The 21,984-nt window shown below is 48.5% G+C and overlaps 1 protein-coding gene across 2 annotated transcripts in view; it reads right to left on the reverse strand.

Annotated features, from left to right (window-relative positions):
* Positions 1–996: 996 nt before the first annotated feature.
* Positions 997–21,984, reverse strand: part of REXO1 (RNA exonuclease 1 homolog) — a 40,375-nt gene continuing 19,387 nt past the window's right edge. For both annotated transcript variants that reach the window (XM_035348107.1, XM_035348108.1), the window contains exons 4-16: positions 20,620–20,821; positions 19,831–19,994; positions 18,048–18,185; positions 16,939–17,062; positions 15,733–15,846; positions 14,421–14,558; positions 11,907–12,020; positions 11,170–11,243; positions 7,605–7,715; positions 7,113–7,228; positions 6,796–6,934; positions 4,121–4,241; positions 997–3,426 (exon numbers count right to left, since the gene is read on the reverse strand). In XM_035348107.1, the coding sequence (XP_035203998.1) occupies positions 3,338–3,426; positions 4,121–4,241; positions 6,796–6,934; positions 7,113–7,228; positions 7,605–7,715; positions 11,170–11,243; positions 11,907–12,020; positions 14,421–14,558; positions 15,733–15,846; positions 16,939–17,062; positions 18,048–18,185; positions 19,831–19,994; positions 20,620–20,821 (1,644 nt within the window). In that variant the 3' untranslated portion in view covers positions 997–3,337. The remainder of the gene's footprint in view (positions 3,427–4,120; positions 4,242–6,795; positions 6,935–7,112; positions 7,229–7,604; positions 7,716–11,169; positions 11,244–11,906; positions 12,021–14,420; positions 14,559–15,732; positions 15,847–16,938; positions 17,063–18,047; positions 18,186–19,830; positions 19,995–20,619; positions 20,822–21,984) is intronic.

Raw genomic sequence — 21,984 nt, forward strand, 5'->3', positions numbered from 1 at the left:
TCGAACCTGCACCACCAGTGTCCGTCTGTCCACCTGCACATCCCTCCGCATGCCTGAGGCTGGGTGACCTGTGCCCACCTGGGACCAGAGCTCTTGCAGCCCTAAAATCCTGCCTGGCTCCACCCTCAACCTTTGCAGTTACCCCGAGGTGAGGCTCAGCCCCTTCCATCCCCGGGCTCCAAAAGAGCAGCTCCTGGCACCACGGGGAGTTCCCCTTGGGGCCGATGGCAGGTCTCACCTTGAGGCATCCATCCCCCTCCAGCTCCCCCCCACAGCAGCAGGTGACCTCCAGGAGGGGGACACCGCGGAGGGACAGAGACCACGCACCCCATACGGGATCACACGAGGGGACGGGATGCCAGAGCTCAGCACCTCGCAGGCCCACAGAGGTGGCTGAAAACACAGCCGAGCCGTGACTTTGACAGCATCCTAAGTAACTGCTGCCATCGCCAAGCCATCACCAGCACGTTAAATAAAACACATTGCCAGTGAGGTCATCTAATAGCCTATTATTTTTTTATTTGAACTTTTTACCTTCACCTCTTCCTCCGTGCTGAATCAGCTCCTTCGCTTGGCACTTTAATTCCTGCCCCATTTGTGAGATTGATGGGGGCTCTCCCAAGGAGCCTGGTCAGGCAGCGAGAGCAGCGGGGCAGGCGCCAGCTCCCCGGGCTCTCGCCCCAGCTCGGGGGCAGAGGTGGGATCCGGGACCTGCCCCGTCGGGGGCTCCTCGGGCACCACCTCATCTGGGACACCCCCTCGCAGCCCCAGGGGTGCCCGGACTTCTGCAGCAGCCGAGGGGCAGGGATCGCCCAGAGCCACAAAGCCGGTTACAAGGCTGGCAGAGCCACGTCGGGAGGACGTGGAGGGAGTGCCGGTGGCATCAGGTTCAAGGGATGTTCCAAGGAAGCCTGTCCAGGCTCCCCCACCTCTGGGCTGGCTCCAGCTCCCCTCCCCGGCCCAGCTGCAGGTAAAGCAGAGCCAGACTCAGGAGCATGCATCTAGTCAACACCCTTTTATTAAAAACAATTACAAAAAGTTCCAGGTTACAATATTTATATACAACCCAAAAACCTCTCACCAACCACAAACCTGCTATTTTACAGTGTTACAGCGCCCAGGGGTGCGGGGGTTCAGGGGCTGCCCACCATCACGCTACGGGGAGGCAGTGACAGCACGCGGGTCTGACACTTGCTCTGACCCACACCAGCAGCATCTCCTTTCCCACTAACATGCCACGGAAGAGGCAACCTCCCCCCACTGCATCCCACCCTGAAAGCCTCATTTTAGGGCATCTCAGCTGAACCGCGGGTAAAGGGGAAACGACTGCGAGCCCTCCTGCCTGCCTTCACGTGCACTGCAGAGACACTCTGCCTTCCCTGAGCCCAGACGCTGGGATAAAGCTGGGGAAACGGCTCCCCAGCAGGACACAGAGCACGTCCTCGTTGGGAACAAGGGTGCTGGATCTTCTGGGGAAGGCAGCTGCGTGGGAAGAGGGGAGCTAGGCCTGCACGCCCAGTAGCTGGGGAACCTGGAGGCTTTGAAATCAGTGGGCTGCTACAGACAGGCACCATCGCTGCAGCCAGGGGTGAAGATAAACAGGGGGATAAACTAAGGGAAAAAGGCAAAAGCAAGAAAAAAGCTTCCTTCCCTGGTTAGGAAGCTCTGAACTGTCCCTCCTTCTCTCCCATGGCCTGGACAGAGACAGCATCGTTCCCTGCAACTTGCAGCTTGCAAGGGCAGGCTGCAAGGACAGCCAGATGCCACACGGGCTGCAAAGCTCTGGGGAAGCAGCAGGGAGCTGCACGGCCCTTGGTTTGGGCAAAGAAGGGGCTGGGATGCCAAGCCACTGCCCACCAGTGGAAACAGAGCAGGGATCACCAGCAACACGAGCTGGAGGCATCCCACTTGTGTGCAAAGGGACCACAGAAGCCAGGAACAGATGCTGTCCTGGGAGGGGATGGGGCGATCTCCGCTCTCACACCTGCTGTCACAGTGCTGAAAGACCTCGTCTACCAGGGAAATCAGCGCTGTTGTCAACCACAAAAGCAATTAAGCCTTGGCAGAGAGAGACCGCCAGGACCTCCGAGTCTGCCCAAGCTGCTGCAAGCACAGCAGACACTCAACAACTGCTTTTGTCCAGGGGAGCCAGCCAGACAACAAGTGGGTCTTCTGCTCTCGTTAAAACTCCCAACATGTAAACTACTTTAAAAGAGTATTTTCACCTATTGCTTTTGGTCTGACCTGCATCAAGTCCCTGCTATGAGGAACAGACTGGTGAGGAGCTCTGCGTACCTGTAGGTTGTTGGGGCCACAGAGTACAGTCTTAGCTGCCCCCACGTCCCCCCAGAAACTTTGATCCCTACACATGAGCTCACGGGGGATGCTCTGGAAGCTCGGGGTGAGAGGGAGGACGGCTCATCCTGACCTGCAAAGATGCAGCGCCTGCTTTCACTGCTGTCCTCCTCTGCACAGCTCCTGCCCTGGAAGGCTGCACGTCCCTCCTGGGCACAGCGAGCCCAGCTTGTCACAGCCCCGCTGTCCCTCACCTCCCTGAGGTCCGGGCAAGGTCTGAGGCTTGTGACTTCTCCCTCGTCCAGCTCCTGCAGAACCAGGACGGCAGCACTCACCGATCACTTGGGTCACAGCAGCTGGGCAGAACCCTGACCCAGGCTCGTTCCTCAGACCTGCTGCTCCACATGCTCTCAGGAACTGCCTCCCTCTCTCGCAGCTCCTTCTCCTCCACGGTGGGTCTGCATTAGGATCTCTTTCAAGATGGCTTGGTCCTCGGCTCTCTCCACACCTCGCTCGCCATTCACACACCAGCTCCATAATCCACTCACTTCACAGCTTCCTGCCAAACTTTATTCCATTTCCCTCCCTCTCCAAACCCTGCAGGAAGCTAACTGCTTTGGAGTACAGAGGCAATTTAAGTTACATTTGAAAAAAAATAATAAAGAGATCTACCTTTAACTGAACCAGAAAGATCCTTCTGCATGTATCCAACCTACCTCTAAAAGCTTCTCCTAAGAAATAACGAGTTCTCTCTGGTTGTGCTACTCAAAACCACCTTGCCATGCCTACAAGGCAACTGCTGTACCCCTCGGGCAGAGTAAAGAGGATCTGAGAGCCACTACCTGGACACAGGGACCTGCAGGGAGTGAGCTGGTGCCGTTCAGCTGCACCAGCAGCAGTCCTTACGTCCTGTAGATACCTGCAAGTGCACGGGGAGCCTGGGGTAGCATGCTGCTGCGTACAGGTGGACAGTGTTACTCTGAGCATTTATTGCACTGCTTCAAAGAGGTGGAGGAGGAACAAGAGAGAGAGAAAGCGCAAGTCATCGTTTCACTTTAGCATCTTCTTTGATCTTCCAGACCATCAGCTCCATGCAAGCTCTGGCATCCTCGCTGGAGTCGTGCCCTTCCACTGGGGACAGAAAGACAAGGACAGCCGTTACCTCCCCTGCTGCACGGGGCTGCTGGCAGCACAAAGCCCAGAGGAAGGTTTCCCCAGACCGGGTCCTGCCCGACACGGCTGGCCCAGCTGCTCACTGCCCTTTGCCACAGCAGGCACAGGTGCATCTGTGATCACTGAGATGGATTTGGAAGTGGAAGAGTTTTCACTAAACACACTTGTGCTGGACTTCAGCCTTGCACCGTTCTTGTTTAATTAAAGGCTGAAGTGCTGCTACTCTGCAGGCCCCGAGGTTACTGGCCAGCAAGGCCTCGAGCCACACGGTTACAGCACGCTTGTTGAAGGCTGAATGTTTGAACATTCCATGCTTCAAACAGAAAGGTCGGTCCTACTTCACCAGAGAGAGGAGAGACCACGGCATGGCCTTGACAGAGCTGCCTCTGGCCCTCTCACCCCACTGCCCTGGTCCCCTCTTAGGGCAGAGAGGTAAGAAGCAAGTGCTGCTGGCCCTCAGGACAGCGTTCAAACAAACCGGCAGCGCCTTCACACGCCGGCCCATTCACAGCTGCTGGAGGGAATACACAGCAGGATGTTCTGGAACAAGAGGACAGGGCCAGGGAGAGCAGGGAGGGAGGCAGCTCCAAGGAACTGCATCCAGGTGGGATGGGATGGCAGACCCTCACTCGCAGCTCTGCCTCAGTCTCACCATTGTCCTGGATGATGCGCTTGAGGTAGTCTGCCATCAGCGTCCGGAGAGCCCGTTTGTAAGGTAAACCCAGCCGGTGGGGAAAGACAATCGCAGTATCCACCACTGTGCCATGGATAAGCTGGAGAGGGAACAGGAAAGAAACGTGTTTATTCTCCCTCTCCCACAGGGATGGGCGCTCCTCAGGATTAACCACGCTAACGCAATCTTCCGGTCAGCCTCCCAGGCCCTGCGCAATGCTATTGCCAAGCTCCAACCCAACCAGTTTTGCAAGAGGCTCTGGCTGAATCAAAGATGACTCCCCCATAAAGGCTGCGTGCAAACCAGCTTCCCAGAGCTCTGCCAGCCAACGTACGTGCCCTCAAAGCCCTGCCTACCCGGCGTGTTCAAAACAGCAGAAATTCAGGGCTGCTTCAGTTCATGTAACTCAAATTCAGGACAGGTTAATCCTTAATACCCTGGCCTGAAGAAGCTGGCAGACCTCCAACGTTGTCTTCTGCGATGAAAAACAAAGCCAAGGAACCAGTTGACCCCACAAAGCTTGTTACAGCCTTCCAACTGCTTCTCAAGATGTGAACCAAAGCAGGAAGGCTGTCCAAATGGTACCCAATCCACTGCGTATCACACTGCTTCCAGAGGAAAGGCCTTATCTTCAAGGTGCACACCCACCTGAAAACTTCCAGTCTGTCAGCAATGAAAGTCAACAGGAAGTTTTTAACCGGCACAGCCGAGCGAGGCTGTGATGGGACAAGTACATCTTGTACTCCTGGGCACACAAATACACAGTAGATGGGAGCGAGGCCCTGGGCAGCCCCATGTTCAGGTCCAACTGCCTGGGGCACGCAGGGAAGACAAGAGGCTTCCTGTCCTCTAGGGCCCCAAGTGTCATTGCTCATCACACTTCGCGAGGAACTGAGGATGCTGAACAGGTCAACACGCTGCCTTACCCTGCACGTGCCTGTGGAAGACCTAAAACCCACATCTGGCAGACACCATAAACATGCAGTAAGCTGTTTTTTGTTTTAATATGAATTTCTTACTCTCAGGCTAAGACAAGATTAATCCTCTGTTGACCAAGAATGTATGCTCAGTGACAGCTAAAGGAACCTGGATGCAAGCAGTTCCACATAACGAGGACAGGAGCAAAACGCGAGGTCCAAGAGATAAATGTATATGCCTGACCAAAAGAAAGCTCTGTAAGGCTCAGCACAGCGTGCCTCAGACAGGACCCCAATAATCCACTCTCCTCATCTGCCTCAACTCTTCCTAGGCACCAGCTAATGTTGCGTGACAATTCGTAACTTCGTCGTTAATAGTTTCATAGCCCAGCTCCATAAATGCCTGAAAACAGCTGCAGTTTAAGAGAAACAACCTGCTACGCTCTTTGGAGTGTAAAACTGCCAACATTATGGATAATCTCCCCTAGACTGCAGTCAAGTTTGGCACCCACCCAGGCACAATGATAATTACTTATGTAGATCAGGAAGACTGAGGAAACAGGATAATATAGCTTTAAATAAAAATTGAAATGCTATCACCATTTGGAGCTCGCCGTGGCCATTAGCGAGATGTCGACTTTACTGCCACAGCCTTCAGACATTACGACTTGACATGCCACTGCCTGTCACGCTCTGCTATATTGCTCTCGGGTTCGTTCTCTTGGCAGCGTCTGCAATGCCAAGAGAAAATCATGCTTCTAAGAGGCCAACAGTCATCTTGAGCTGATAAAACTGTAAATAATTTTTTTTTATGATGATGACGAACTCTCTGAGAGGCTGGGATAAAGGGTGCCACGGAGAGGTAAAGCTCTCTGCAGACATTAAAACCCCCTGCTTCCAAATCACTGCCGTGAGTTGGCAGCTCCAACTTCTTCATCAGAGAAGCTGCATGACAAAGAACGGCTGGAGGAAGTTCTGGCTTGTGAGCACAGACTAAAGCCTTGGCTCCTGCCAGCCACATGCTTTCTCGGTGACCCTAGTCAAACCCCCTGGGACCCGTGTTCAGAAGGCAGCCCTCCCTCCAGGACAGCAGAGATGGCAGAGAGATGTGCAGAGCAGGCTGACACAGGCCAGGCAGGAAACGAGACTGCTGAAAGGTCAAAATAGCTTGATCAGAGTAATGCCACAAATCACAGCAAACAAGGCAGAGAACCTCAAGGACAGTTTACAATTAGAAGAGAAAGGCAGTTATCTCCAGTGCAGAGGCAGAGAGACTTGTCCTGTTCCTACAGCAGTTACTGTGGACATCCAGAGGGCACAAGGGACTCCTGAGCCTGCCCTGCTCATGCCCTGACCCTTGCTGAGCACACCTTCAGGCCAGTCAAAGGATGCTGACACCACAGGAGGATACTTGACTACGTACACAGGTGAACAACAAATGATTTGAGATCAGTCCTTCCAGCCAGCCCTGATCTACTCACCCCTCCCAGTCACCCTAGAGAGGTCTGTCCCCCAGGGCAGCACCAGTCACTAAAAGCTGCAGGGAGATCAGCAGTGGTGCACACAACCCACTCCCCTACTCCTCCGTCTTCCCACTGGCTCAGAGACAAGAGAGACCCAACCGTGTCCTCCAGGTTCTTCCTACAAAAACGCTTCCTAAATTAAAAGATGACACGTAACAGTCACTGGGGTGGGAAAGAACCAGAGAGAGATGCAAACACAAGACATGCGAGTTACCTTTAGTGCAAATAAATCGCTTTCCAAGCTGTGCCCTATCAATATGGTATCTGCACTGAACATGTTCAATAGGACGGCTTGGACATCCCGCAGGGTGATACTAGTGTTCTCCAGGTCCTCTTCTGTCACACCTGAGAATCTGCAGTGTAAGAGCAGAGAGGAGGGCTTCCTTCACCAAAGGAACACCTCAAGACCCAAAAAAACGTTCCAGCTATTAGGAAGTAGCGCTCACTGGAGCTTCAACAAGTTCTTCCAGAAGTTCTCCTAAGTTCTTGATGCTGACCACAGAGCTCTAGCCCAAGGAAGACTGTCCTTACCTGGTGTTATAGTCCACCACCTTGGTGTCCGGTTTGACGAAGGTGTCATAAACCACTTTCAGGTCAGAGTTGATCACAGTTACTCTTGTCAACTCCAGTCCTTGCTTAGTGTAGCACTGCAAGTGACAAAGCAGACATGACGACAAATGCATGCCGACCACAGCATGGTATCTACAGGACTGTTCACCAAAGCACTGCAGATCCCAAAATGCAGTTGGTCCATTGCAGCAAAGCCAGCCAACAACCACTGCTCAATATAGGCCAACTAGCTACTGCTTTTCAAGGGTAAATGTGGTCCCCAAATGAAGCACACAATGCCTCAACTAATTACATTTACATTTCAATTAGCTCTTATTAATGTAAACCTCTGCAGCTTGGAGCCTACAGCAGGAAGGAAAGAAGATGGTAGGGAAAAAGAGCTTTCCTTCAGACACAGCCTTCCTCAAAAAGCCTCATTTTGCTTGTGCGTTGCCCCTCTGATCAGGAACCCACCATTTCACAGTCTAATGCGTAGATTCCAGGGTAACCATCCGTCGTAGGCAACTTCTCAAAAGTCTTCACAAAGCCATCAAGGCTCTCTTTCCGCCCGTCATGGACATGTTGCTTAAAGGAAAAATGAAAAAGGAAAATGATTTGTTGATGGAAGGAACAAGAAACCCAGAACTCCATTTCAACAGAACCACCCACAATTTTTAAAGTCATTTCTAACTGCTAACGAGAAATAAGACTTGCCTACCAGTTGGTCTGAGAACTTCACCACAAAAGCAATGTAGTGGCCATGTGTGAACCCAATTCCAAAGCAGGCTGGAGGCACTGTATGAACAGTTCACATAGCAGCAATGCATCACGTATCTAAGGACTAGGAGATGGGAGTCTCAGGTAGCTTCCAACTTTCAATTCAGAGTAGAATTACTCAGAAAGGCTCACTCGGTGGTCTTACATGGATCCGCTCCAGCTGCTGGTTCCTGGATTAGCCTGTTACTGAGACATGCCCAGCTACAGGATTCTAATATCAAGCATCGCTGTCTGAGCTTTAGTATCAAGCGTATCACAGCCCACAGATAACATGAGAAGCTAGTGTAATGAGGCAGCAGAAAATGCCAGTGTGTACAGACAGATAAAAGCCACTATATTCCGAAACCAGACAGTTCACAAACATGAGCTTACTGCCTACCAGCACTTGAGGCAATAAATGGAAACCATCTCCAGCCTCTTCTCATCATCCCCAGCTAAAGCTCTAGAGTCAACAAGATTCAGCACAGAAAAGCTCCCCAAGCTTGCAGGAAAACTCAGGGAGTGTTTCCATGAGTGGCTTAAGCCAATGCAAGACTAAGCCACTGTTGCAAGAGGCACTCCCACTCCTCTCCTCCACAGCCACAGATCCCACCCTGCCTGCCCTGGTACTACTCAGCCTGAAAGCCTCTCTGGGGTGTTTTAAACCGGATCATTGCACTGAAGAGTTACCTTCATCACTGTGCCTGCAAGGAAGCAGGAACACAGAGGGCAAAGCAGAGGTTGTGACTGCCTACTAGCATGGTTTTAGGTCAAATTAAATTGCTGCACCACACCCAGAGGTGACACGATCTCTCCCTTAGTTCCCAGTGATTTCCTTTGTTTAAGTTTTGTTAATCCCTAGGTCTCAACACATTTGTGCGTAATCCCAGCAGTCCGCATACAGCCTCTGTCATGCTTCCGACAAATCTCACCCTACAAGGACTCTGCACGTGGCATCATCTCAGAACAGAAAGGCTAGAGAGGACAAACCCAGGCAGTTGCAGAACTGTATGCAGAGGGATAACTGAAGTGGGGATTTACATAATTTCCTTCACTGGTCATTACTGGGGGTAATACAGTACATAATAATAAAACCAGCCAGAGTAGAGAGAACTGCATCATTTGAAGTTAACGAGGCGGCTGGGCCAACACCGAGCCTGACCTCCCTGCATCCAAAGCCAGCACTGCTCAAAGGCTGCATGGTTCAATTCCCAGGAGCAAGAGGCCACGCTTGTCAATTCTGCATCTATGCCCATGAATCTGATTGTTTTGCTAGAGAAATGGGTACAACAGACAACCAGGCCAACTAATAGTAAAAACTCAGTTTGATCCTTTCCCTTCTCTGCTATGCAACATAACTGAGCAGTGAAGGAAAAAAAAATGAGGTGTTTTTCTACAACAGCTGATGCTCTACAACTGTCCAATTCTTCCTCGCTGAGAAGGAAGCAGAAAAGTTGTTTCATTTTTTCAGATCCAAGCAAGAAGCAAGCAGACTCCACTGTCACAAAGAACAGCAGCTTGACTGGTCCGCTCCTGGAGAGCCATAGCTCCGTGCACAGCTCCATCCTGCCACCTCCTGCCACACGCGCTGACTGCAGCGTGACCCAAACAGGCACATCTCAAATGCGTTTGGAAGGTGGGAGCACAGCAATGCTTTTCTAACCAGCTATGCACCCAGTTACTTAGAATAGTTTATTACAGATATTTGCTGTTTTCAATGCCTTCAAAGCTGAAAGACGCTGTGCTCCCCAGTAGCCCAAACATCCCCAAATCCCACTGCATATTCCCATCCTGAGCAGACTGGGGACTCTGACCTTCAATTTACCAAAGAATTCGTTTGGGTAAGAAAACCAAGAAAGCCAGAATGTAGTGATCTGTAGCAGCACAACAACTAGGAGGCAGATGTGAAAGGATGCCTGAGCCCTGGAGCACTGACAGCATGCTTCATTGAGTGAGAGGCTATTAGAGAAATTGTATGTTTCTTAAAAGGCCATGAGGTTTTATGGTCTACAACAGCCACGTAAAAACATGCAGAGAAGTTATGCTTTTATAGCCCCATCAATTTCTCCCGACTTCCCTGCTGGATGTTTTTTGGAACACTGATTAAAAAGAGATCCTAATTTCAAATGAAAAAGAAATAGGAGAAGCAGCCGCCTGCCTGATCCCATCCATGCTTCAGACTGGGCAGGACAGGCTTTTAGGGTTCATGTGCTGACAGTTCTGCCAATCTTGACAAGCCTTGAATTTTGCCCCAGAATTCACTTCCTAGTTTTAGCTTTTGGCCAGAATACTGCTGGTGCACACCTCTCCAGAACTCTGCTGGCTCTGTATCACCTGAGCACTTTCAAACAGCAAGACAAGAAGATGCCCTACGATAAATAGCTGTGGGAGCCCCTTCTGCTGGGCATGACCCTTTCAGATCATTTGGTTCTGAACCATCTCTCTCTGCATGGCAGCTGCCAAACGTAAAAATGCCACTGAAACAAGTGACTAGGAGCATCCCTAGACCTTGGGCAGAGGCCAGAGACAAGATTGTTCCCTTCAGTCGATGAGGGCCAATGGTGCCAGGCTGTTGCGTAAAGAAACAAGAAAAAGCACCTGTACAAAGGTATCCCAGACAGCATTCAGCTCGACCAAAGGGCCAAAGCTCAACTCCTGAGCAGGTTTTAGATTCTGCTTTCTACAGAAGTGATCCTTTCCCCACCCTCCTCAAGAGGAAGCAATATTTATGGGTTACAACAGGCTCCTTGGGAAGGTTCCTCCCCTTAATACAACAAAGGGCATGCATTAAGTGGAAAATTAAGAAAGGATTTGGCCTACAGCAGAAGATTACCTTAGCACAGGCATCTGAGAATAGAAAAAAAAATGGGAAAAAGGTTTTGGCCACTGTTGTCAAGGCCCTGAGCCTGCTTCTTAAAAGGAATTTCCTTTTTTCTCACTTTTTCAGTGTTTCCCTAAAGAAAACTGTATCCAAGTTTTTGCTGGGTAACTTAACCCGCTGTCACTTGCTTAGAAAAAGTGCTTACATTTTGCTTAGAAAAATGATTAAAAATTTGCATCTGCAAAATAGAAATCACTTCAACTCCAAACATTTGAGATTCTTCCTGCCAAACACCAAATTTTCTTACCTTTGCATAGCAAAAGGCATTTAAGAAGTACTTGCTTTTTTCCCCCCCAGGGGAATCCACCATTCTTCTAAAGGCTCGATGATCACACAGCCACCACCATTGCAAGCAGAGGACAAATGTCATTGAGAATAAGAAGGTGTTGCTCAATAACTTACTTTAGCAACCTGGCAGCCTGGTGAACCCACAGCTCCTGAGCAGCAGCTGTAATGAGTTTCCCATCCACCTGGCACTGAAAGAGCAAGAGTTAAGAGTCAGAGAGAAGAGTCCTGTCAACAGGAGAACTAAACTTCAGGGGACAAGTGCAGAGATGTCCTGAATGAACACAGCAACAATAATTTGCAAGCAAAGGGAAAAATAGAGATTCACAAGTCTCTCATATTCAAACTCAGAAGCCACCTACCAACAATGAGCAAATGAGCAAAGCAGTTTGACTTATTTACCCAGCACAGTAGATTCACCGATCATGGATGCACTGGCAGAAAACTACAGAGCTCCAACTAGGCTACTGTCTTGCTGCAAACAAGTTTAACCAAGACCAGTAAACTCACTCAGGCAGCAGAGGTCTATTGCTCCTAAGTCTCCTAAAAGAATGGTTTTTAAAAAGGCACAGGATGGTTTGTTTTTTCCTTTTTTTTTTTTTTTTAAAGCCAAAAAGATGAACCACCTCAGCTCCAGCTGCATTTTCATATTTTAGGGACTGTACCACTGCTCCCCAGCAGCTCTTTACAAGGCTATGCCACCCAGTGACAAAACTAGGAACTGCCACAGTCTGTGAGCGTGACAAGTCCCAAAGCCACAAAACGTTTCACAGCAACTCCAACCCAACACAGACTCTGTTTTCAGATCTAGAGTACATCTAACATGTAACTGAGCCCTCTTTGAAGAGAGATACCTCTCTGCTTGCGTAGCCTTCCCCAGTGATGGACACACTCTTCCTTGCGAATGCAGTTTCCAGAGGCTGAGACCATGTACTCAGTGCCACAGCGACAACAAATCCTGCAGGAGGCTTTAAGAGAAGAGAGAAATAAGGGTCAGGCCTCTCTAAGTCCTGTACCTGCTAAACATGGCCAAAGCACAGGTAAACCAATCTCACTCAAAGCCCCAAACACTGTTGAAATCAGCAAACAACAGTTCCTGTTAACGGATGATAATTTTTTATTTTTTTTTTAACTCTCATAAACACAAAGCAATCCCTTTGAAAATGGCAGTCTTAATCATAGAATATCCCGAGTTGGAAGGGACCCATAACTCCTGGGTCCCCAAAGGACCACCCAAAATCAGACCGTGTGCCTCAGAGCGGTGTCCAAACGCTTCTTGAGCTCCAGCAGCTCGGGGCCATGCCCGCTGCCCTGGGCAGCCTGTCCCCGTGCCCGACCAGCCCTGGGTGCAGAACCTTTCCCTCACACACAGCCTGACCCTCCCCTGTCCCAGCTCCATGCCATTCCCTCAGGTCCTGTCGCTGTCCCCAGAGAGCAGAGCTCAGCGCCTGCCCCTCCACTCCCTGTGAGGGAGCTGCCGGCCGCCATGAGGCCTCCCCTCAGCCTGCTCTGCTCTGGGCTGAACAAACCAAGGGAACTCGGCTGCTCCTCATGTCTTCCCCTCCAGACCCTTCACCATCTTTGTAGCCTTCTTTTGGACACATGCTAACATATTTATAACTTTCTTAAACTGTGGTGTCCAAAACTACACAGAGTTGCAGCATTTACTCCAAATCACTTCTCAGAGGCAAACATAAAACTCCCTGCTGGTCTTGGTGCACAGCTCCAACTCTGACCGTTCATGTTTGCTGTGCTGTTTCTCCATCCACAGCAAATTATGTTGTACTCTACCACAGTTATTTTAAGAAACAGGATAAGTCATTCTTCAGACATGGGAGCTAACAAGGCCTGGTTTCCAGGGGGTCTGTGACTTGTCACTTCCAATGACATTCGAGTTTCTTCCTAGGCACAGCTCTTCCGCAAGGGTTCCCTGGCATTTAAAACAGGGAACACTTACAGCACAGCCTGGCCATCCAAGAGGCAGTCAGGGACTTCTCAGTCCTGTCCCCTGTGCCCTCAGTAACACCCAAAATTCAGAGAAGGGAGGTGCAGAAAGACACAGAAAAGGAGCTGACTGTCACACACCTGCTCTCCTAGCAATTCCCTGAGTTCCAGTGCGAGCATTTGAGCTGCTAGCACATTGTCAGGTCCCTGACAGCTTGGCATTAACACCAGCCTAGTCCATTTTCATCCACTGACCACAGTCACAGCATTAGCAGACTGGCAAGAGATTATTTCAAACAAGACCAAACTCAAAGATCAAAAAATATCTGCAGAAAACTACAGAGAAAGAACCAGCAACACGGTCTTGGATCCCCTAACGGAGCTGTGTAACTGAAGAAAAGGGCTCTAACAAATACAGTACTTAACAGTGTTAATGCAAGAGAGCTTTCATACAGGTTGCTTCAGCAACCACAGGACAAATGTAGACACAAGGTGTTAACATGGATGAGCACTTAACACACTTTAGCAAGGTCTCTTCAAAGAGATGCTCAGAGCAGTGTGGCAAAGAACCTTAAAATATACCCTAAGTACACATTTTATCCCTACAGCATCACAGTCCGCTCTATTTTGCATTTGAGAAGCATAAATCCTACCACAGGATACCAAAAAATCCAGGGAGAGGAGGGCCCTACCCTATCCAGAGGAAACCTGGGGGATTGTTTTGTCCAGCTGCAAAGAGGGCTGTTGGAAACTACTTTGCCCAGTGCCATCAAGTGACCAGGCCAACATCTGTGCAGTCCAAACCAGCACAGCACAGCCCACGGCAAAACCAGCCTGGCTCTGGATCAGTCACTATCACACCATAACAGCAATTCGTATGCAGAGACCCCAAAGAATCCTTCCCTTGGAAGAGGGGAGCATCACCAGATGCCGAACAGGAGCTTCTCTACGTGTTTCCATGCGCCAGCAGCAGCCAACCTCCTGGCTGGTGCCTGGGGTTTGTCTAAGTCCTAAAACCTGCGCTGAGTGAGCAACTGCAAAACGTGCCCTCACAGGGGATGGCCAAAGGCAGCTTGCTGAGGGAGACAACCCGACCGACTCACAGGCTTTGGCAGCAATTAGAAACCTCACTGAGCCCCACATGCCACAAACTATAAACCTTGTGGCAAAACTAACATTCTCATGGCATACTAACTGAAGAAACTCATCCTTCAGAAAAGCAGCAGAGTCCTGCAGCCATGCTCCTCTCCTCCACAGCAGGCTGGCCCACATGGGTCTCAGCCAAGGAGACCCATCACAACAGGAGCACCACACCGAAACCAGTAACGTCTTTATGCAAAAAGACCAGTTGCAAGCAGGACAGGCATCTTCACCTGTCATGTATCTAGCAAAGACTGCAGAATGAAATAGCCAGCAGAGCTTACAGTCAGTGGTTTTCTTCTCCTCTGCTGTGAAGAGGACAGCACGTCCTGGCTTCTCTGGGTGAGGCATTGGGTAACCATTTTCCTTTAGCTGCTCCTCAGTCATGAGATATTCCTTCAGTCGCCGGTACAAGGCAGCTCCTGCACGTATCAAAGACAATGCTGAAGCCAGACCACAGAAGTAGGTGCTGTTTCTCTTACTATTTTCTGCTTTGTCAAGCCACCTGGCAGAAACTCCTTCTATTTTCAACTTGCTTTCACTGCCTTTGTTCAGTACCGAGAGGGAAATAGGTATGGGGTTGCACTTTTCACATCTGGTCATCGGCGTACAAGCATATTATTAACAACAAGTAGCATTCGGTTAGTAAGTCTGGAAAATGCAACTGAAACAGAATTCTTCCACAGGGCCCACCTTCAGGCCTTCTGGTTAAAATGGGAGAAGTCTCACTCTAGTAATGTTTAAAATGCTTCAACAGATCATTTGTAACACAGCCCAAAGAATACCCCCCAAAGCCACCCACAGTGAGCTAAAAATATTCCTTACCAGAGGTTTCTTCCTGCTGTTGATTTTATTTTTTCATTCCACAGAATAATTATAACTTCTTGCACTCTGCTCAATATCTCTTCTTTCACTGCTATGCTAAACTCTCCCAATATTGCCGTGAACCCTTTGATGTTGCTTAGCTGAGCTGCACAGGCTTTTTTAAGCTTTCTTCATGTCAATTCCTTCTGCTCTGTGGCATCTCCATCTCTTCTCTGATCTCAACAATTTGCCTATATCTCTTGGCAACCTGAATACCCATAACCGATTTGACCCCACGTAAATAATGCTCGTGGCACAATCCTTTGGCTGTGATATGACCTTACTATGACATTCCTAAATGTGAAAACAAGCCCCGCAGAGCAGATGGAGATATCAGCATGTTTGTCTTGAATGTGACAGGCACGTTGTAAAGTACTCCTTCAGGGCAAGAAAATTAAAGTACAATCCAGACAGAAGAAAGCCTAAAAGTCAGCAATATCCAAAACACAAGAGGCAGTTCTGAATAGCTATTGATGCTACATCAAAGCCACATGGAGTACATCAGTGAACTCAGCCCAAAGCAGGGAAAGCAAGGAAGGTGCTAATCAGTGTGGCGTATCGTTCACTGAGCAAGTCTGCAGCACCGTACCGCAGCTGGGTAATAACTCATAAAGTTATCCACAGATAAATCACAGCACTTCATGCATCAGCAAAATCCTGCTCTAGCCAGTCAGTGTGTTATACCTCCAGCTACAACTGACAGGTTACAGCCTCGTGGGAGCAGGGTCTTACCTGTTAAATCCTCTGCTCTCAAGCTCCCTGACCGGTTTAGGGTAAAGCTGGTCTTAGCAGCAAGCTTCCCTCCCAGCACAGCTTCATGGGACACCACTTTCTTGTTACTTGTCTCTGCAGCAAGAAGAGGGAAGAAGCAAAACAGGACAGAGATCAAGTACCCAGGTGTAATCCTTGAAAGATAAGAGACTTCAGTCCTAGAGTTTGGGGCACTACGCATAGGCAAAAGGAGGACTGCATTCATCTTCTCAAATTCTTGCTCTGCTCCAGAAATTGGTACACGTACAGTGGTGACCTATTCCTAGCATTTCATTCCAGCGCTACATGGACCTTTCTTTTTGCACTGTCAGCCAACAGCAACTTTTTAAGGACATGCAAGGACATTTTTACAGTTTCCCCAGAGACTTTGGGAGCTCTACCTGCTTACTCTGCACACCAAGCCCCCAGGCAAAGAGAGGGCTGAGCACAGAAGCAACTCGACCCCGTCAGGTGCTGCATGGTGGGATCATCCACCCCCAGTGAGCAGCTTTGTTGTTAGGTCCCCGCAGACCAGACTCCCACACTGAATCTTTCAACTTGCTTTAGAAAGGCCTTCAGAGCTCTAGAATATGCTCAGCACATCAGATAATGGCAGATAGGTGTTTTTTACTAATCATTAACTGGCAGCCCTCTCCTAAAGGCCAGCCTCCCAAGTTCAGCCGCTCTGACTAATGGCCACGAAGGTAATGAAGACAGAGGGGAGAAAAAGGAAGAGACCAGGAAAAAAAAAAAATCACAAGAACAGCACAAATTGATTGTTTAATGTACCCTCTCGAGAGCCAATAATGAAATGTCTTAACCCTCTTCGTTTCTCTCTTGAAGCTTAATGTGTGTAACAGATTTCTGCGGTGATGGACGAGTCTATCACTTTGAAGGCATCATGTGAAAGTTACTCCATTAGCGGGGCTTTTCATTTTAAAGAACTTGTGCTAAAAAAAAAATCCATGTGGCATTATCTCCATTTAGGCTCAGACAGCCAACAAAGCATTGCAGGACTTGCCTCTTGAAGGCCCATTAAAGCTTGCCAGACTATAAAAAGCTAACTGGAGTTGTTTGCCTTTCAGCATAATGCTTCTGAGAAATGGGTCTGTCTTTTCAACAAGTTTCTCTCCGTGGCTTCTAATCCAAGCAGGGCTCCAATTATTAAACCACAAACGTGGTACGTACTGTTCGTACTGGATGGGGAATTGGGCACTAGGCTTCGGAGCTTCTTTAAGGTGTTCACTGCCACGTTCAGGTAGATGTTGCGACTGGTGCTGCGTTCATAAGCTACCTTCTCTTCTGCCAGAGCCTGCAAACAATGCAATTCATTACCACTCTTTCCACTGCTGCTTTTGGAGAAAAGAAACAACTGCATCTTAAAAAACAGAATCCAAGTAAAATAGCAAAAAATATTGTCTGTCACATGATCACGTAATAAACTGGAGCATGGCACAAATATATATCCTGGTTCTTGGGCCTGCTTAGGTGACTCAGAGAAAAAACACGTTTTGAACTAAGCATTAGAAACATTTTCACGCTAAACCTTCCCTGACAGATTAACACAGCAGTTTTGGAACTGCCTTGGAAAGGCTTTTCCCCAGTTCAGGGGCAGCACATGGCAAAAGCAAAGCTCCGAACTGGACAAGTAAAAGAAGACTGGTAAACAGCCACCCCTTGAGCGTGATAGGAACATGGTCCCTAAGGAGCTATGAAGGTGAAATACCACAAAACGTCCTCATAGCATCTTTTTCCGTTACAAAAGATTTTGTGATGTCCCATGTTTAACCAATTAACATCAATGCCAAAGGTTTCTAATAAAACACATGAGAGTCTCAACTCTGCTTTTGGAAATCCTACTGTAATATTCCCTACTGTTAGAAGGCTCCTTAAATGCTGCACAGCTCATAAGCAGCAAGTTTTGCCAATTACATCTACCTTACATCTACTGCGTGCTCAGATTCCTGCAGGTGTTTGCTACTCTACTAGAGCAAAGGGACTTTTGTCTACCTCGAACATAGTGTGCATCCCCCTATGCCCCTCTTCTGGGCTCATTAAGAACAGCACACATGCTTTCCTAATGAAGAAAATGATTTTTTTTTTCTGCTGGAAACCTCCACTGGAATTGTATTTTCTGTTGTCCAGTGTGGAATTATTTAGTGCCTGTCTCCTCTATGGAGACATGTGGATAGGAGAGTTTTCTGGGTTTGCTGCAATTCTGGAAGGTTTTGCCCAACTCAGAGGACTTCATACTCTACTGCAGATTTTATTCATAAGAAGCAAGCACCGGTACAGACCTTGTCAAACGCTTCCTGGGAGGAGGAACAGAATTTCAAGCACTCATCAATGAAGAGATTGAGATATCTTTGACGAATGTTTGTTGGGACTTTAGCACCAAATTCTGTGGGAATAACAGGCCTCTGTAAGGTGGCGCTCTAGAGATGAGACAGAGAGAGAAAGAGGCTATTCGGGGTTCAGGAAGCACGTTGCTTCAAGACTCTCACATTTTCTGTTACGTTACTAACAGCAGCATGACTTCCTTTCTCAAAACCTGCTCAAAGCTGAACATAACATGCATCATTTTGGTTCTAAAAACACTGCTTGAAGCTTTTGTGCTCCTCCTCCCCCCCCTTCAATATTTGAACTACTTCAAAAAGCAACCACGTTTCTTTATGCAACTCACCCAGCAGCCCAGGAGTCCCAGCGGCATTAGTCACAACACCGCATTTACAAATACAAGCAACCCAGGCCATGAAAATGTCGACATTTACATTAAGAGTCCAGATCAGCACAGTACCAAGCACCACAATTTGAGCTGAAGGCATGAACACACACCACCAGTTAAGTGCATGACAAACATGTTTTTTCTTGCCAATACTCTAGTCGTAACAAGAGAACAGAGGCTCACTTCTGGCAGGCTGGCAGCCAGCTAAGTCATCACGCTTTCTATGGGATTCCTGTAACTTTTCTGAAGGGCTTTTGTCTTCCTTTTTACTGCCAATCATGATGTTCCTGAAAGGATTTTCCCTCGCATGACATGTTCTTTGTGTATAAGAACTGCATGCTGCAATGAGCTACGACCTACCACTGTCCCATTTTCCCATTTAACACCAGTTTATCTTCCAGATTACACACTTCGCCTTTTTTTTTTGAGAAGGAACTGTATGTTCATCTCTAAAGCACCCAATTGCTTTGTCAACTCTTTCTTCACCCCACTCAAGAGACGTACATTAACTAAACTATCTGCAGCAATCTGTAATAAACGTAGCTCTAAGGAAGATACGGGCCTGCTCGAAGGGAGCAACAGGACCGAGCTCAACGGGAAGAGTGCTCGTTTTCTTCACGAGACTTCTGCTTCCATCTCTCTCTCTCTCTATTCCTTTATCTTGTTTAAACCTGCTCAAGGGGTTTGGTCCTTTTCATTATATTGTACACACATTTTCTCAGCCTCTAACACAACACTCTTAAGAACCCCTGTAACAATGGCAAGTATTTTATGCTTTCAGTTCTTTCTTTTATTTTTCTTTAGCTTCAGCTTACACATCACTACCAAAAGTATGCTAAGTTTGGGCAGGTATCAAAAAAAGGGGAGAGAAAGAGAGCTTTTCCCCCAAATATTAACTGCAGCATGAAGTTTACACGATCACATTTTAACTACAGATGTTACTGTGGGACATTATTCATAAACGCCTTCCTGAGTCTGACCCACAACGGCTGGGAAGGCCTTTAATCCAGCCATGCCATTTGAACATGAGACTCCAGCTCCCTGATACAAACAGCTACAAACCTAGCCAGACAGCACAACAGAAGACTCAAACTGAAAATGAGAGATCAATATTCAAAGAGATCAGAGCAGCACTTAAGTATTTCTATCTTTCTAAGCTCCTACCCCTCAAGTGTTTAATTTTTTATACAATGCTATCGAGGAAAACCACAGGAAGAGAGAAACCCATTTAATCAACCTAATCAAATCACCACTTCTCAGAGTGCTAAGTTTGGAGCAGCATGGTTAAACATAGCACTCTCCATGGGGAATGACCAGAAAAGAAGCTGCAAAGGCAGATGTCACATCTCTTTTACCTGTAAGGAGGGAACGTGAGCTATCCTTTTCTGCACAGTGGTGCTGGTGGTCTTTGAAGCCATCCCAGCTAAGGTGCAAGCCTTCAGAGAAAGGGGGGGTGCTTCAGAGTCATTGGAAGGTGTGACGCTCCTGCCAGCAACAGCCTTCTTGCCACTCACGAGGCCTGCAAGGAACAGAAAACATCTTTAAGTAGAAATCCTACCACCAGGCATCAAGTTGTGAGAATGAACAAACTTACTGCGATTTTCAAATGGAAACCTCCCAAGGGATAAAAATCGGGTAATTTTACCACTTTCCAGGCAAGGATGAAGGAACCTTCTGCCAGGAAACATGCCTTGTTTTTGTTGTTGTTGTTGTTTTGGGGCAGCTGAGTCAGTCGAGTTTAAAGAGTTAATGCTGTCACCTACAATGCCCTACCTGCCCATCAGGTCAGTGCTGAGGCCTTCCGACCACAAAGGGATGCTGATGAGCATGAATTAGTACTTCCCTCTGCTTCAGCCACCTCCTCAAAACCTTCAGTGGAAGCATGAATGAGGAGCAAACACAACTCCAAAGATGAAACAGGAAAGAGATGCACGGTTAGCCTGTTGCTTTTCAGAAACGGATGGCACTTGTCAGTGGAAAGACCTTCCACTGGTCCCCAAAAGCAACAATTAAAATTGTGGCCAGTACTACACCTTGTCTGATAGTTTAGCATCTGTATCTTAGGAGAAATCTAAGCAGAAGGCAGTGTCTTTTCAACAGCAGGGAAGACGGGACAGGGATCACAAGTATTGCTGCAGGCTTACTTTGTTTGACTGCTGCAGAAACGGCTACATTTGGCACGTGAGCAATCCTCCTCTTTTCTCCTGGCAAAGAAAGAGACGCCTTTTGAACTGCCACAGCCAGCTGTGCCGCCTGCTGCTGAGCCAGCTGGATCCTCTGGTAGCAGACCTCCTGAGCGGTGGGCGGACGGTACGGCCGGACTACGGGCTTGCTCGGGACCTCCGCCTGCACAGACAAAAAGGTTTCTACAGCCACCAGTCCCCACCCTTTAGCCTTCATCCCCCCAAGCAAGGTCTCTATTCCCTGACCCTTCTACGTTAGCAAATACAGGTTTTTGAGAGAAGACCCCAGCCATCTCCAGAACTTAGTCACCCACCAAAGTGCAGCATTAACAAGTTGCCCTCTGGCAAGACCTCTCATCGCTGTGGGATCTTCCTAAATTGGCAGGTGGTATTTGAATTGCTTGTTTAATGGCCAGGGTGCCTGTTCTCCATCACTGTGCCCAGCCCACTTCTGGGCTCCATTGCCACACTCAGCTCCACATCTCGCACTAGAAAATCAGTCTGGCCCCATGCTCCTGAGCATCCCTGAATGCTTCTTTACTTTACACTCAGGAAAAAGCAGCCAACTGTTCTTTCCTCTTTGCTACACGATGGGGGACACTCCCCCTCCTCCTTCACTGTCTTCCCCTTGCTGAATTACGAGTGTCGTCTACCCTTGCAGCAGTTCCCCACCTCCCAGCAGCTTTAACACTCGAGTTCCTCTAGCTAGACAGAAGTTGCACATGCGCACGTTTATGGAATTAGAGCATTACATAAACTGAGCTCTGAATTTTGAGCAGCCTCTGCCCCTGCCTTCTTGGGGAAGCATTTCACCGTGCAGCTGCTACTGGCACAACCACGTTACACCTGCATTTCCTTTCATGTCCAAATGCAGGTTGCAAGAAAGGTGCCAAACATTATGTCAACAAAGAGAGAAGTTTTCTAGTAGCAGAAATACAAGAGAAGCAGCAGTAGTACAAACTTCCCCACGTCACTTAATAACCTCTGAAGTCTGAGAAATGGGCCTTCCCTCCTGAAACGCCTTCAGGGAACAGCGCGCTTGCTCAGCCCACGTGTAGCACGGCCTTTCTGAGACCGCAGATTGGGGGCAAGCTGGCTCCTCCTGCATTCCTGGCCTCTGATGCAGACACCAGCTTCTGGAAACCAAACTGAGCGCAGCCAACCATTAAATGATAATTACAGACTTCCTAGCAGGACAGGACACTCATTTTCTGCCTCACCTTCAATTCCTTTGACCCACCATTCCCCCCCGAAAATTAAACTCAAACTCGCAGAGAACAGAATCGCAGAACAGCTTGGGTTGGAAAGGACCTCAAAGATCATGTA

This window comes from Oxyura jamaicensis, chromosome 28, assembly GCF_011077185.1.
Source record: "Oxyura jamaicensis isolate SHBP4307 breed ruddy duck chromosome 28, BPBGC_Ojam_1.0, whole genome shotgun sequence".
Lineage (NCBI taxonomy): Eukaryota > Metazoa > Chordata > Aves > Anseriformes > Anatidae > Oxyura > Oxyura jamaicensis.